The sequence below is a fragment of the Piliocolobus tephrosceles genome, chromosome 11, assembly GCF_002776525.5.
Source record: "Piliocolobus tephrosceles isolate RC106 chromosome 11, ASM277652v3, whole genome shotgun sequence".
Classification (NCBI taxonomy): Eukaryota; Metazoa; Chordata; class Mammalia; order Primates; family Cercopithecidae; genus Piliocolobus; species Piliocolobus tephrosceles.
The window spans coordinates 98,000,499-98,016,730 of NC_045444.1; the positions used below are offsets into that span (position 1 = coordinate 98,000,499).

Sequence of the window (16,232 nt, forward strand, 5' to 3'; positions counted from 1 at the left end):
AAAAAAGAAAAAAATGTAAGCTACTCATAAATTATATTCATTTCACCCTATTAATATGATATCAATTAGATTTGAAATGATTTCCATCAAGATACTGAATATCAAATGGAAATATGGAGAAGAGAAACAGACAATTCACATAAACATTTCTTCTGAAAATAGGAAAACAGTAGTTGTGTAAGATAAATAAAAGTTCCTATGGTATATATAGAGAAAAACAAGCTATTCTTTTAATAAGAATATTACTATTTACATAATAAAGTCAGGTGACTTAAAACACGTTTCCTTGCAGTATCTCACTGTGGTAAATTTGGTGTGGAAACGTTGAAACGATATCCAAAAAATTCATGCAAATACAAAGCCATGACTGTTGATCAGTCACTAGAACTTAGAATAATTACAGAATTTCTTTCATTTTTTTTTTTTTTAAGAAAGCGAGTAATTTAGATAAAACATTTAAAAACAAAGTCAACTGATACTAGGTTTAAATACTGGGGAAAAATACAGAGTGATGGGAACTCAGAAAAAGTGAACTGATTTTATGAGATGGTGGTGCCCAATTTTAAGAATCTTGTTCAAAAGCATCATTTCTTATGTATGTGTTCTGCACCATTTTGTGGATTAAAAAAAAAGAAAACAAAAAACAACAAAAAAAGCCTACATTTTCCCTATGAAATTGTTCTATTTGAAACAAGAACTAGGAGCATGTATAAATGCACGTATTCTTATGAAGGTGGGCCTTTAGAGTCATTTTCTTAATGTTGTTCAATGTGATCTTTCTTTACGGGAATGAAGAGTGTACTGGCCATTCACTAGCAGGGTTATTACTGTCATTATGAATCCATTAGACATATTCAGGTGAGCAGAGTAACAGCCCTGGGTGACCAAACTTTTTTTCTCTTGCTTTTAGTGTAGCATTTAATAGAACACAAACTGCCCCTTATTTATTTTTTTTTGCCTATGGTAAAAATTCTAAGAAAATATAAAAGCCCTCTCCTTTATCCTTGAATGTCAATAGAAATTTCATTGTGGTGATAAATTTTGAGTATTAAGTTGTTATATTTGTGTCATTTTTATAATAACCAGTAAAGCACAGCTATATATGTTGAATATAGTAGTGGTTATTGAATCTAGAATATTCTATTTCAAACATAGAGTGGAGAAAAGGGAGTCTAATGATTAATAAGATTGTGCAATTTCCATTGTCTTTGAAAGTTTTTTTTCCCCTGAAGAATTGTACAAACAGGCATACAAATACAAATATGCACATAAACTAGTTTGCAAAAACGTGGTTGCAGCAGTTCTTATTTAGCTTGAAAGTTATCCTTGGAACACTCTACCGTAGTGTTATACCAGATGACCCCCACCTACCTTTCTTTGCTTGACAGCTTTCTCTTTCCACTAAGTCTATTTTGCCATTCTTGGCTGGAAGGATATGTAGGGGGTGAAGTGTGGCTCTTTCCCAGCAGCTCTACACCTTCAGCTCCCTTAACCCTTGAGTGGGATAATTCTGAGGTGTATGTCCTACACTGGCTGCCAGAGTCTCTCCAGTGAAAAGAAGCTCCAGTCTCTTACAATGGCAGCTAGCTTTATTAGTTCCCCTGTCTTATTTCTAAACTCCCCTACTGATGAGTCCTTCACCTCCAAAATAAATGACTTTCACTCATATTCTTATTTCAGGGGTAGCTTCTGCATCTGTAAGAACCCAAACTAAAACAAGCTAAACTTACTACTTTTTACCAAGTAACTCTGGAATAGTTATAATTTCAACTCAATCCTTAGATTCACATTACAAATCATTTTTCTTGTACCTACTTCTTTTTTTGTGGTTTGCTATTCAAATACTTTTATAATGATCTACACACATAACCAATGAGCTAAAAACATAGGTATCAAATATAGGCTTATGTTTATGTTAAAATTACAGCAGCCTACATTAGATATTAAATTCACCATTGATGTTGTCAGTTAAACTGCATTTTAATCATTGTGATGCTATCCTTCTAATGTTTTGAAAGAAGTCTCCAAAATAGTAGGACAAGTTTCTGCCTGGTACTTATAAAACTCTGTTGATAGCTGTCCATCAATCTGTTAATCTTCTAGCATCTATCCACAAGTAGAAAAGGCACAGTCAAAATATTTTCCTTAATTTTTTTTTTTTTTAACTTTTAAAAAGAACAGATTCTTCTGAATCTGTTGGTTACCAAATCCATCAACCATCTAGGAAAATGACTCCTTTCATGGTTCAATCAGAGCCTCATCTGAAATTCAGCAGAAATCTAAGACTTCAGGCTGCCATCTCCACTCTTTTTTTCCATGGGAATATATGTCAGATCAAGAAAAAAAAAAAATGGCTGGGGTTAGGAGCTTTCAAATAATCATTCAAAATCATGATGAGGATTTTAGAGCTTTTTTCTTAGGTATGATTAGTTTGTAGCCTCTTAACCCCCTTTTGCCAGTCTGTTTCCATGGAAATATGACAAAAATGGCTGTTCAAGCCTCCAGCAGAGATTATTAGCATTCTTGTGAATTTCAGCTTTGGCTGTAGTCTTGGCTAGACAAGATTTTTTTCTACCAGTTTTACAAATTAACCTATACTGTTTCTACTCATTGTAATTTTCCTTTATAACTTCCACTTTTTAAAAAATTTCCCTTCACAAATTTATAGCTATGATCAAGATCAAATTGAATAATTGGCACATCACTGAAAAAGGCTTCAGTTTTAAACTGTAACATATGAGCCAGGACGTGTAGCTATGGAGTGTCAGAATCTTTAGAGAACTGAAGAAAGAAACAATATTTAGTTCTTGGCCTCATTGTTATATAGATGCTGGTAGATATGCAACAAGGTGATATTTAAAATATTCAGCAACTGGTAAGGCATGAAACCAACCAATCTGAAAAGCTGGTTTATACCAGCTGATTATCAACCTACTATATGAGAACCAATAATAAGTTAAGCTGAAAGTAGTTTTATATAAAGTAGTTAGCATTATACACAAATAAATTATTCAAGGTCAAAGACAGCTCCTGTAAAACTTGTAAAGGAGCTTACAAGAGAAACTGGATAGAGATATATAGCAATCCATCTTTTTTAAAAAAATCAAAGTGCATATGCTTGCATCATCTTTCATATGAAGGTCATTTGAAAATAGAAATCATTCTTATTATTCAAGACCTTATGCTAAAAGATAGAGAAAGAACATATATGGTTTTTGATAGAACCCCTGGCAAGATGTCTTACATTGAATGTGAAAAAATAACAGCATGATACATATATAATTTTATTCAATCCTACTCTCAGAAATTTGCTGAACAGTTCAAATCTACAATTTTTGCTAGGGGAAATCTTAAAGTTCTGATTGACCTTATAAAGCACTTTTTTTATTCTTTAGAAGTCTGTTATTATTCTATAGTTCGAGTTTTTTTAACCCATAGAGTCTTTTCTTCTGAATTTGAATTGAAAAAATAAATGTCAAGTGGTAATTACCTGACTCAGGTAGGTTATTAATTTAAATTTAACAGAGACTAACTTGCTATAGAAACTAATCTTGATTGATGTTTTCAGCTAAATAGATCATAACCATAATAAAATAAAGCAGTACGGTTAATTTTTCAAATGATCTATTTTAGCCCCTGCTTTCCCCTTAGGCAACATCTGGCCTGAAGCTTATTTGTGTAAATAAAAAGTTTTATTGGATCACAGCCACACCCATTTGCATTAGTTTTTGTTGTTTGGTTTTGCTTTAATTATCTATGGCTACTTTCCCACCAAAAAGGGCAGAGTTGAGTTGCTGCCACAGAGAACACACAGCATGTAAAAGCCTGACTATAATCCAGCCTTATAAAAAAAATTTACTGATTCCCTACGCAAGCTGGCTTCCTGAACTCAAAGTCTAGACCTGCCATTTTCTAACTTTGTAACCTTGGGGTAACCTTGGGTTAACCCCAGGTTCTTGGTCTGTCATATTTTGAGGAATAAATAAGTTATTATTTGTGAGTTATTTGTAACAGTGTTTGGCACTTAGTAAATGCTTTGTAAATATTAGTGACTTATTACCACCACCACATAGTCTTTCTAATATTGTTCAGTGCAACTAATTTTAAGAAATATACTCATGAGCTTTGGTTATTTAATACAATTGATTATTTTTGGTTGTTAAATATCTTTTCAGCTGAAATTATGTATTGCTTTCACTTGAGAGCTATTTGGTTATATTTAACAAGAAACTATAAGAACATTACATGTCTGAATCAACGTGGTAGATAATTCACCTTGGGGATTGTAAATATCTTCAAACTCTAAAGGCAAGTTCTAGTGAACTATCTAGGCAGATAGTTGTGAAGCAGAAGTGATCTAAAAAGTATAATACAATGTGAAGTGGTCTTAGAAATGTCTTTAATTATAAGATTATAACATTTCCATAGGAGAAATTTGTAAGTTGTGGAGTTTTGGTTTTATTTTGCTTTAATTAAGCAGGCTATTTGACAATGGAGAAAAATGTGATTGCCTGGGTGTCTGTACTTACATCCATGAACTCCACATTTGCCTTGGGACCAGTTGTCTCATTAAGAATCTTAATAGCCACAGGAATCTTCACAGTTTCTCCTTCAGGTACCCAAATGCCCTTTGGGAAAAAAAAAATTCACATTAAATATGACATCTCAACCAATTAAGTTCTTACAATATAACTTACAAGTTTGAAATTATAACATTTAATCAACAAACATTTATTTAGCACCTATTATATGTTACAAGTGACTCTGCAACTTTGTTGTCTGCTTTCATCATCTGAAGATGACACTCATATATATGATTACATATATAGAATATATAATATATATCCTGCTTTCAAGATGTTTACACTACTGTCAAATTCTACTTGTATGCATGAAAAAAGGCTTTGAATAGTGAGGACAGCATGGAAATAGGATAGCAAAAGAATATCTTATTTGGATGGTATCATCGACTTTTTGAGATGGTTGCTCTACTTTTTGGAATCTCAATTGTATCATCTGTAATTTAGAAGACTGGGCTAAGTAATGCTAGGAGTTCTTTTCAGGTTGAATATTATCTAAATATTCAGCAGCAATAAAAACAATTTAAAAGCATATTCTCATGTTCTTCAAGTTCAAACTGATTTAAGAATTAATTGTCAACAATGAATATTTGAGATTTAGTTTTCAAAGGCAAGTGCTAGGGGATATTGAGCACAGATTAATTTGTCTACATTATTAAAGCATGTGTATATGTGTGTGTGTGAAGGATTTGTATTATTTCGGAAGAAATATAAAATATATTGGCCATTGTTAATTCTCTTTTCCTATCAAAATATAATTATAATATCTGAACAAGATCTATCCCTTGGGAAAGTATAAAGTTGGTAGAGTTTGAGTGAAATACAACATTAAGTTAAATAATAGCATTTCTGGGTAAAGTGAATTATAACATTTGAATGAGGACAATGATTTTGATAAGACATACAAGGATGCACAGGTTGCACAAAAATGTATTTTAAAAGGTGTATTTTCCCAAATCAGTGCAAAAGCAAATATGAGACAATGAGGACAAAAACCAAAAAAATCTCAAATTTTAGCTTCTTAGCCCTGACATCAGAAAATCTTTCTTGTAAGACTTTTTTTTTTTTTTTTTTTTTTTTTGTGTGGAGGGGGTGTCTTGCTCTGTCGCCCGGGCTGGAGTGCAGTGGCCGGATCTCAGCTCACTGCAAGCTCCGCCTCCCGGGTTTACACCATTCTCCTGCCTCAGCCTCCGGAGTAGCTGGGACTACAGGCGCCCGCCACCTCGCCCGGCTAGTTTTTTGTATTTTTTAGTAGAGACGGGGTTTCACCATGTTAGCCAGGATGGTCTCGATCTCCTGACCTCGTGATCCGCCCATCTCGGCCTCCCAAAGTGCTGGGATTACAGGCTTGAGCCACCGCTCCCGGCCTTCTTGTAAGACTTTTAACATTAAAATGAAAGAATGAAAAATAATAGTTTGTTATTCCTGAACAAACATCTTTACTTCCTGTCTTTCTTAATATCAGTTGGTTATAGTCATAAAGAAAAAAATTCAAAATTTTTTCACTTTGAACTGTTATGCTACAACATAAGTATTTTTGTTACTCAAAGTTGCAGTATCATCAGGAGACCTGAACACAAGAATCATTTTAAAACATAGTAACAATAATAAAGAAAATAAAAGACTTTAACTTTTAGAAAGTGGTTGCATTCTTCGTTGGCAGAATGAATAGGGAAATCCATGTGTCAAATTCAAAATAATAAGCCAAGTTCATTACATAAAATTTAAAAAAAAATAAAGCAGGAACAGAAAAAAGAAAAAAAAAAGCCCAATACTCATAGGCTACATTTTCTCATTGATGTTATCTAAGGTGGAAAACAGGCTTATTATTCATTATTCAGTAGAGTAACCATAGAGAAGTTTACTTTATAAAGACATGGCATAGACATGGCATCAATATTAAAGTATCCCTAAAGTGTACTTTTACAATAATATAGGCCAGGCATGGTGGCTCATCCCTGTAATCCCCCCACTTTGGGAGTCTGAGGCAGGAGGGTCTCTTGAGCCCAGGAGTTCAAGACCAGCATGGGCAACATAGAGAGATGCCAACTCTACCAAAAATAAAAAATAATTTAAAAATGAGCCGAGTAGTTCATGCCACACGCCTATGGTCCCAGCTACTCAGGAGGCTGAAGTGGGAGAATGGTTTGAGCCCAGGAGGTTGAGGCTAGGATGAATTGTGATTACACCACTGCCATCCACCCTGGCCTACAGAGTAAGACCCTGTCTCAAGAGTAAATAAATAAATAAATAAAATAAGAATATAAATTCAATGTAAAGTATTCTATATTGCTTTTTAAAATAAACATTTATTTAAATTATTCATTATTTCACTATTTCATTATTTCATTCATTATTTCACTATTTTCTGGGACCAACTAGTTAAATATTTTACTATTTGATACCCATGATATTAGACCTAATCTTTATACTTAAACAGAGAATATTTCTAACTAGGAGAAAAAAAATAATCAAATAATTGGTTAAGCCAATTTGCATTTCTATGGTCAAGTATAATCCTTTATAGTTTAAGAATGTCTTCATAACAATTGATCTATTGATTAAAACTTAGAGTCAACCATAGACACTTCAGACATATAATTAAAAAAAAACTGATAAAATGTCCAGTAAACTTTCATTACAAGTAATTTCAATTAATGTAAAACACTCATGCACAATAGACAAATAAATGCTCTTAATACAAGTTAATAAAGGTTTATTATTAAATGTTTAAATCGGTAACATTTTTCTCTGCTGAGGACATTAGATAGTGTTTAGTCTTGAGTTACAGGGTATCCAAAGTTTAAAATAAAATTTAATTTAGATTACATTATCTTTAAAAATATAGAAGTGATTATATTCTAGGAACAATCCAAGATTGAGCTATCTTAAAAATGGAAGTATGTTACAATAAATTTAAATTTGGCCGTTTATCTGTATCTTTTTTCCCCCTATTTCTGTTCTTCATTAACACATACATTTACCTACTTACTTTAATTTTTGTCAATGCCACATGCAGAATCGGTAACAGGCCAACATTTAAAGGTATGAAGCCCTAATATTTTTCTACTGACTTGTCCTATATTTCAGCACAGAAACCTTCAGTTACATCTGTGAATATGGAGAACTGTAGCATTTATTAGCTAGTTCAGGTGGGGAAAAATCCTGCAACCAATCATTAGAATGGGGATTTATGGCACAGCTATGTGATTCAGAATGATTGCCAATATGGATTCAATTCACAGCAGTACTTTCAATTTGTCAATTTAAACAATCAAGACTGCAATTTAGGACTCTACATTTATTATCCATATAATTTGTTGATATCATTTTATTGTAGAAATGAGTACAGATTAAAATTATTAAAGATGTAAATACAATTGTGGTAACTAGATACAAATTTTAAGGATATAAAAGGATACAGTCTGAGTCTGGTTTTTTCTAGCATAATGTAAATTGAGAAACAGAAAAATTTGTGTTTCTTTGAACATACATCAAATCTGAAGATTAGAAAAGGCATCAAGTCAGTCTAGAACAGTGCCTATGCAAAGTAGGTGCTCAAACTTATTGCAAGTTAATATCAAATTTAACTAAATAAAATATGCATGATAAATGATTAGGAAACTTCTACATTTTGACCTTAGAATACAAGTTTTATTTTAAGGATATTAGATTATTTTGGAGCACTATGAGAGAAAAATTAAGGTTTATATTCTAATTATTAATATATTTTTAAAATAAATCACTGTTTTAAAAAGAAGAATATTTTGAAATGCAACATTTCTAAGATCCAATTAACTTTAACAGATATGTTTGTAAAATGTAGGCTTACACATAACTTTAACTGGATTAAGAAAATGTGGCACATATACACCATGGAATACTATGCAGCCATAAAAAAGGATGAGTTTGTGTCCTTTGTAGGGACATGGATGCAGCTGGAAACCATCATTCTCAGCAAACTATCGCAAGAACAGAAAACCAAACACCGCATGTTCTCACTCATAGGTGGGAACGGAACAATGAGATCACTTGGACTCGGGAAGGGGAACATCACACACCGGGGCCTCTCACGGGGAGGGGGGAGGGGGAAGGATTGCATTGGGAGTTATACCTGATGTAAATGACGAGTTGATGGGTGCTGACGAGTTGATGGGTGCAGCACACCAACATGGCACAAGTATACATATGTAACACACCCACACGTTATGCACATGTACCCTAGAACTTAAAGTATAATAATAATAATAATAATAATAATAATAATAATAAAAGAAATATATTAAATGCCAGCTGGGAATGGTGGCTCATGCCTATAATCCTAGCACTTTGGGAGGCCATGGTGAGTGGATCACTTGTCAGGAGTTCCAGACCAGCCTGGCCAACATGGTGAAACCTCATCTGTACTAAAAATACACAAATTAGCCAGGCGTCGTGGTACATGCCTGTAATCCCAGCTACTGGGGAGGCTAAGGCAGGAGAATCACTGGAACCCAGGAGGCAGGGGTTGCAGTGAGTGGATATTATGCCATTGCACTACTGCCTGGGCAACAGAGCGAGATTCCATCTCAAAAAAAATATATATATATATAAAATATTTATATATATCATATATTATATATAAACATATATTTTTATATATAAATATATAATATATAACATATATTTTTTATATATAAATATATAATTTATATACTATATAAATATATAATTGATATACATATATTGATATATATTATATACATAAAATATCCATTACTACAATTCCCAAAAGTTACTTTGGCATTTTATATATATATAAATATATATAATATATAATGTAATAAATATATATTTATATATAAAATATTTTATATATTTATATTTATTTATATGTATAAATTTATGTATGTAAATATATATTATATATTATATATTTATATATTTATATATATATTATATAATATATATATTTTTATATATATAAAATGCCAAAGTAACTTTTGGGAATTGTAGTAATGGATATTACAAGAATAATTCAGCATTAGCCCGGAAGAGTTTCTTAATCTTGTTATTTACCATTAAAATATATTTCACCACGTTTAATCTTGGGCCTAGCTTCTGAATTGGTTTTGTAATTAAGGCAAATACATAAACATACACATGCCATCATTTGAGCTTTTCCTTTCCAGAAATATCTTTTATTGAAAACACATGATGTCATCTTTTCCTCCTATCTGACCTGAATTTTGCATATAATGTCACATCTTTAGTTTGCTTATAATGACAAAGACATCAAAACCATGGAAATTATTTACAAAATCATAAATGTAACCAGGTAGGCAAAAAATGATTTAGATACTAGACATCAGCATATTTGAATAGATTCTAAAAAGAGCAACTACTAGGGTCCTGATGGGGAGGCTTTGGATAAAAAAGCAGAAGTAAAAAAGGATAAAGGATTATGGCATATTGCTCAGGCGTGTCTGGGGTTCATGGAGCACTGTGTAGGGGTAATGGAAAATGGGTTGCAGCTTGATAGTTGGATAAAAATAGAAATTTGCCAAAAGGAATATGACATAAGGGGCTCAGAAAGGTATTAAGAAAAAACTATACTTGGCTTTGTATCAGTTTCTTGCTTTTCTTTCAAGACTGTATCCATCCCAGCTCATTCAATAAAAATTAATGAATTCATTTGTGCGGCAATTTCTCAATGTTTTATGTCTTCCTTTCTGAATATTATAAGAAAATTGGGTTGTCTAAAGTAATAACTCCATTGGCTATTATTTTTTAAACGTATGAAATAAAACTTAAAATAACTAACAATATGTGTTGTTTTTTACTTACTTTATAAACTGTTCCAAAAGCACCTGAGCCAAGGACTTTTACCCTCTTCAACTCAGTTTCTTTCAAAATACGAAGTTGAGCTTGATTGGGTGCTGTGCCACTGGGAGTTAAAGGTTCCACCAACTGCAAAGCGGAAGGAAGAAGGTTATACTTTCAATCCAATAGTCAGTCCTCTCTCTCTCTCTCGTTCTCTTTCTCACAAAGCAAAAACACACAAACATAGTTTGCCTTGACACCCAATACCTTTGTAATATGCACCACTCACCATTCACTGACATATTTATGCATTCTTTCAGACCCTGTCCTTTCTCTTCTCCTGCTCTTTGTCAGAGCAAACACAAGTAACAAATGTGTGCCTACCTTGAGGCATCCTAGGCTACGAGATTTGATGCATTAAAAAAAGGAAATGCTGCCTTCTTAGAGCTTAAAACATACCTGGGAAGCCAGGACAAATATGTTAGAGGAGGGGGGGAAAAAGCACAATGCCAAAACTCTAGGACAGTGCTGTTAAAACTTTAATGTACATCTGAATTACCTCAAGTTCTTGTTAAATATAGGTCCTGGTTCAGCAGGTCTGGAGTAGACCTGAAATGTCTGCATTTGCATAGAACTCTAAGGGATGCCCAGGTACCGTGGTGATCCTCGAACACATTTTTAAGTACCAAGGCCCAAGTGTACCTGTTAGATCATAGTTCTACAATTCTATGATTTGATTCTGGATCATAAGTGAATGCTATGAAATGCAAGGAATCAAACTACTACTGGGGAATGAGGCTCCCTAGTTTTGTCTTCCTAAAAAATGTACACTTTAAAATCAAGTATTGAGATGTCTAAGTCTTGAGATATTGAAATTGGGTTGACATTGGGAGGGCCACTGTGAAAAGCAGCTTGGGCACAGCAAGAGGGAGAAGGAGGAAGAAATACAGCAGAATACAACAGGGAGTGGGACAAGTCAGAAGGGTGAAAGTAGGGTGGGAAACCTACCTAATCATGGGGTGGGCTGGGTGTGGTCAAAGTAGTAAAATTAGGCTGATAGTTTTAGATATCATCATTGCTATGTGATTCAGTTGGGGGAATGAATGAGAAGGGGCAAAGTATGCGCATGCGTGCCAATCACTGGCATATGTGAGAAAAAAAAAATGTACGTCTAAGAGAAGCTCTGGATACCAAAAAGCCTGTATCCTATGTTAAAATTTTAGGTTTTTATCTATGTATGAGTAAAAGGGCAAGTGCAAGAAATGGTAGTTTCTTTGTCTTTTTAAAGTTAAATTAAGGAACTAAACTGTACAAACAGTCTCTTTTTTTTTCCAGCATAATAATCAAAGGCTACTACTACTCAAATTGTCTTGAACTCACCACAGTATTTCAAAATATCTGTTTACAAAGCTAAGTGCACTGCAGCCCTGCAGCTTGATTATGAATTACCATGCTTCTGTGAAAATCATGGCCTACTTAATTAGTGGAAGATTCTTGAGGGAAGGTAAGTGTAGCTAAAGCAAGAATTTTAGGAAGAATGTAATCAAAACTTACCAATAAACTTAGGTTATCTTCAAACTTTTCTTTAATTGTGAGTCTGACAACTCATCTTCAATTTCATTTTCAAATTTAAGTTATATAAATGTAAATTTGATAACATAGAACTGCATTCAAGTCACATTTTAAAAATCTCAGAAAGAATCACTAAATTATTTGAAAAATTTCAAAATGATTGCTCAACTGAGTTCCTTTCATTTGAAGGCAACTCAACCATACAGAAATCGTTGGGTAGATTTTGATACATATGCTATATGTATAATAAATAACTCATGAATCATTTTTAAAAATCATATACAAAAGTCACATAAAATCACACAATACTGGGAGGGGGCTTCAGCATCTTGGATAAGATATACTTAAAATATACATTGTGCATATGCTTTGGCATATACCATGCAATAATTTCATATTTTGAAAACTTTACAATTCTACCTCACCTTTTCAGCCTTCTTTTTCTTGAGTATCATTTAATATATTTCAGAGAAACATGTTTCTGTGTCATTTAATATATTTTACAGACACATGGGTTTAAAGTTGGAGGTTTATATGACAGTGTTGCCACTCACAGGAAGCAATTTGTCCTTCCTAGACCTTTATTTCTTGTCTGTGAAATAGGTATGGCAATAATTACCTTAGAAACTTCAGAAAGGATGAAATGAGATAACATATGTGGAAAATTCTAGAATGTTCCCTGGCATATTGTAGGCACTAAATCTGTTACTCTTCAAGGGATGAGATCATGTCTCATTAATACATTTTTGAATCACACCATCTACCAAAGCCTCAAGCTTACAGTGCATCTCAGTAAGCATGTGTGGAAAAAATGTTTTCTAGTTTTTTGCATGTAACATAAAAAAGACAATCTGGAGCAAAAGGATTTGAGGAACATGTACCAACTTTAAGTGTATGGAAACAATATATCAAAATTCAATAAATGTTCACTTCTGAGGCAGATTTCTAGCTTCAGTATTTAAATATTTAAATTGACCCTCTTAAAAATTCCCCCTTTATTTAAAAGATGGTAGAAAATCATAGTTATTTTCTTTTACTAAGAAAAAAAATAGGAATTCTACGACTATCTAACCACCAAATTTAAAATAATTTAGTCTTAAAGAATAATTTTCTATAAAAACAGAACCTGCTTATAAAACCAGTAAGTGTGTGTTTATTAATAAGGAAATGGCAGTTTGAAGGACATTCTTATAAAGCACTGCATTATAAAAATAAACCAAGATAAAGCAACACAACTCTTTTCATGGCAATGAGCCTTCCCTGTGTGTGGTTAAGGGAATTTCTCTTCCATTATGCAGTCACCTAAATGTGCACTGCTATTCCAAGCTTTCAATTCCTTTCCAACTCTAGTTTACAATACTTCACTTCTCAGAATTCTCTCACCAACTGCCTCAAGCTGACCATGAGATAGAATTCTCTCTGCCTCCAGTATCCTAGCTAAATTGCAAACATGCATAGCACAAAGCACATGTGTCATGTCCAAATTTTCATTCACATGTGCAAGATTAACAGTAATCAAATTGCTCTTCCATAAGCTTCCAGCTAAAGTAGGAATCACTATTAGATTTTCCCATGTATGTAATTGACTACCTTTATTTTGCTTGAACATGTCTGTTCATGAGAGAGCTCATCCCAATCGCAGATAACTTTAATCCTTAGAAAGTGTTTTCCTAGAAGAAGCTGTAAGGTAGTCTCCAGAAATTTTCACAGGATGCTTCTATCTAGATTTGATTTCTGGGTAAAGAGCTAGAATTTAATTCATTATCAGTATGCAAAATGTGTGAGTGAATTAAAATTCCCATTCCTCCCATTCTTGTCAGTGTTCAAAGGAAAAGTCAAATTGTCAGACTGACAATGAGAAAAACAACGAATGTTGGATAAGCTTATCTCAGAACAGAATTGCTTTGAATTGTTTAGATAGGCACAAATGCTGTGTATCAGGAGAGAGGTAGGATGGAAGTTGAGAAGGGTCTGGTAATGCATAATCTTCTGTAATTATTTTTTCCCCGTATCCTGTACCACGAAAACTATCTGCTTTTGTGCTAGAGAACTCAGTGTAGCAATATAAAAGACATTATAATCATTTATGAGTAATTTACATACTCACAATAACCACCATGCATAATATTAAATGCATCCCATAAATTGTGTTGTTAAGTTCTGCGTGATTACAACACTAAGCGTTATCCTGTAAGCTTAGTCTTTCACTGCTGGCATAATGAGATCATTGACTACCAATTTAATGATCCTAATTAAAACATGCATTCCTTGTCTGTTTAGTTTTGTTCTGAAACAGAAAGATTCTCTCTTTCTAACATTTTTCTAGATCTGTCATTGAGATATTTTCGATGCAGATATTTTCTAGATCTGCTGCTATTTAGATATCCCCTGTCTAGAGCTTGCTAATGGAATCCCCCAACCACACACACAAAATAACAGATATTTTCCCCAATACAATAATTTTGTTGACTACTTCCATCTATCCCCTTGAAGCCTTGACTATTTTTACGATATAATCTGATTTTTCACAAGCTTTGTTTAACAGACTATAAAACAAAAATTTAATTAGGACATTGAACAGAATTTTACTTGGATTAAATAACTGAACATCATCTAAACCTTCTAAACCTGATGAAAATCCCCAAACACATGAAGAGAAGAAATAAATACTTCACCTCTGTTTCCAAGAATCTTCTCAAGGCTCTTTTCTTTTTGATGCTCTTCCTTCTAACATAAACAGCAAATGTCAGACCAACAATGACCAGAATGAAGAGCCCACCAATTACTCCAGCCGCAATCAGGGGAGTTCTGACAACCAGAATGAGAAACAAAACAAAACAAAACAAAAGTATGAAGAGAGAGAAGACAGAGGAAGAGAAAAGAGCAGTTGTACAAGACGTTATCCACATTTCACAAATCTAGTCGTTTAGATGAAATGCAAATATAAAAGTGCATTAGGTTTTGCTCTACCAAAACCTTTCTCATGGTAAAGACTATAGTTGTTTCTGTGTGTGTTTTACAAAGAATAAACCATGCACATACAACTCATCTTTGACGATGAACAGTCACAACATGCCATTTGATGAAAAAAACTTGCTAGCAGTATGAAAAACATATGCCAAAACATTGGTGTTGGCACATTTAATATTTTACTATTATATGTGAATCAACAGGAAATACATTGTAATAATGTTGTGGTTTGTAATTTTATTTTCAGTATTTTCTCTGAAGCAGGCTTTCACAACAGTGGCACTACTGACATTTGAGGCTGAATACTAGCTTGTTGTCGCGAAGTGTCCTGTGCACTTTAGGATGTTTAGTAGCATTCCTGACTTCCATCCACGAGATAGTAGCACTCCCATCCTCTAATCATGACGTCTCCAGACATCGCCAAAGGTCTGTCAACATCATCCCCAGTTAGGAAACACTGCTCTAATGCAAAAATGAGTGGTCTCAAGACATAGAAACCCCATGCCTCTGGAGTATAAGGGTACCAATACGAGAGTTATTATTGCCAAAAGTGCTATTTGAAACTCTTATTAGGGTAACTCTGGTAGGAAAAAGGTCAGGAGAAGGATAAAGAATTGGTTCAGACATGTTTTCAGAATAACGTCAAGAGTATTAGAATCAATAGTGTGTCAAAGCATCATATACTCATAAAAAAGATTTGCACATGAAGCATTACATGAAAAGTGGTGAACAGTACCAAAAAGGGATTAAGAAGAGATTGATTGGAAATCTTCATTCTTAAATGTTTTTGTAATGTATTGTTAGCAAAGCTATAATTTTGAAACTGATCACTTCTTAGATAATTTTTTTCTTGCTTAAACAGCTGTAGTTGTGATTTTTAACTTATTCTAGAGTAGAGCAGTATCTCTGAGGCTTCCGTGGTCAGAGTTCTTAATCATATGAGTTTTGTATACCATAGGAAATAATCTTGAGTGAAACACACAGGTGTTACCTAAAAAATATATGACCATGAAGCCACAATGGGTATCAAAACTAAAAAAGAACTTCCTGCATGCTCATGCTTTCCATAATAAAGCATTTTATATCTTGTATTTATATTTTTAAAAGAAATTATACTACATTTTCTTAAAAAATACTTTCTCTTGCTAAATAAACTTCTGCACAGAGATACATCAGAAATATTAATGGTGGATGATCCTTAATAAAATCTTGAAATTTTAAAAAGCTCATGAAAAAAATCTGTGTAACTTCTTCTATAAATGAAATCATGTCTTTTAAAGATTATGACTGCTATATTGTCATATAAAA

At 33.2% G+C, this 16,232-nt stretch overlaps 1 protein-coding gene across 4 annotated transcripts in view; it reads right to left on the reverse strand.

Moving 5' to 3' along the window:
• The window catches only part of ERBB4 (erb-b2 receptor tyrosine kinase 4), a 1,165,464-nt gene that overhangs the window by 246,121 nt on the left and 903,111 nt on the right, over positions 1-16,232 (reverse strand). For all 4 annotated transcript variants that reach the window (XM_023220194.1, XM_023220218.1, XM_023220201.1 and 1 more), the window contains exons 17-19: positions 14,630-14,762; positions 10,407-10,529; positions 4,530-4,628 (exon numbers count right to left, since the gene is read on the reverse strand). In XM_023220194.1, the coding sequence (XP_023075962.1) occupies positions 4,530-4,628; positions 10,407-10,529; positions 14,630-14,762 (355 nt within the window). The remainder of the gene's footprint in view (positions 1-4,529; positions 4,629-10,406; positions 10,530-14,629; positions 14,763-16,232) is intronic.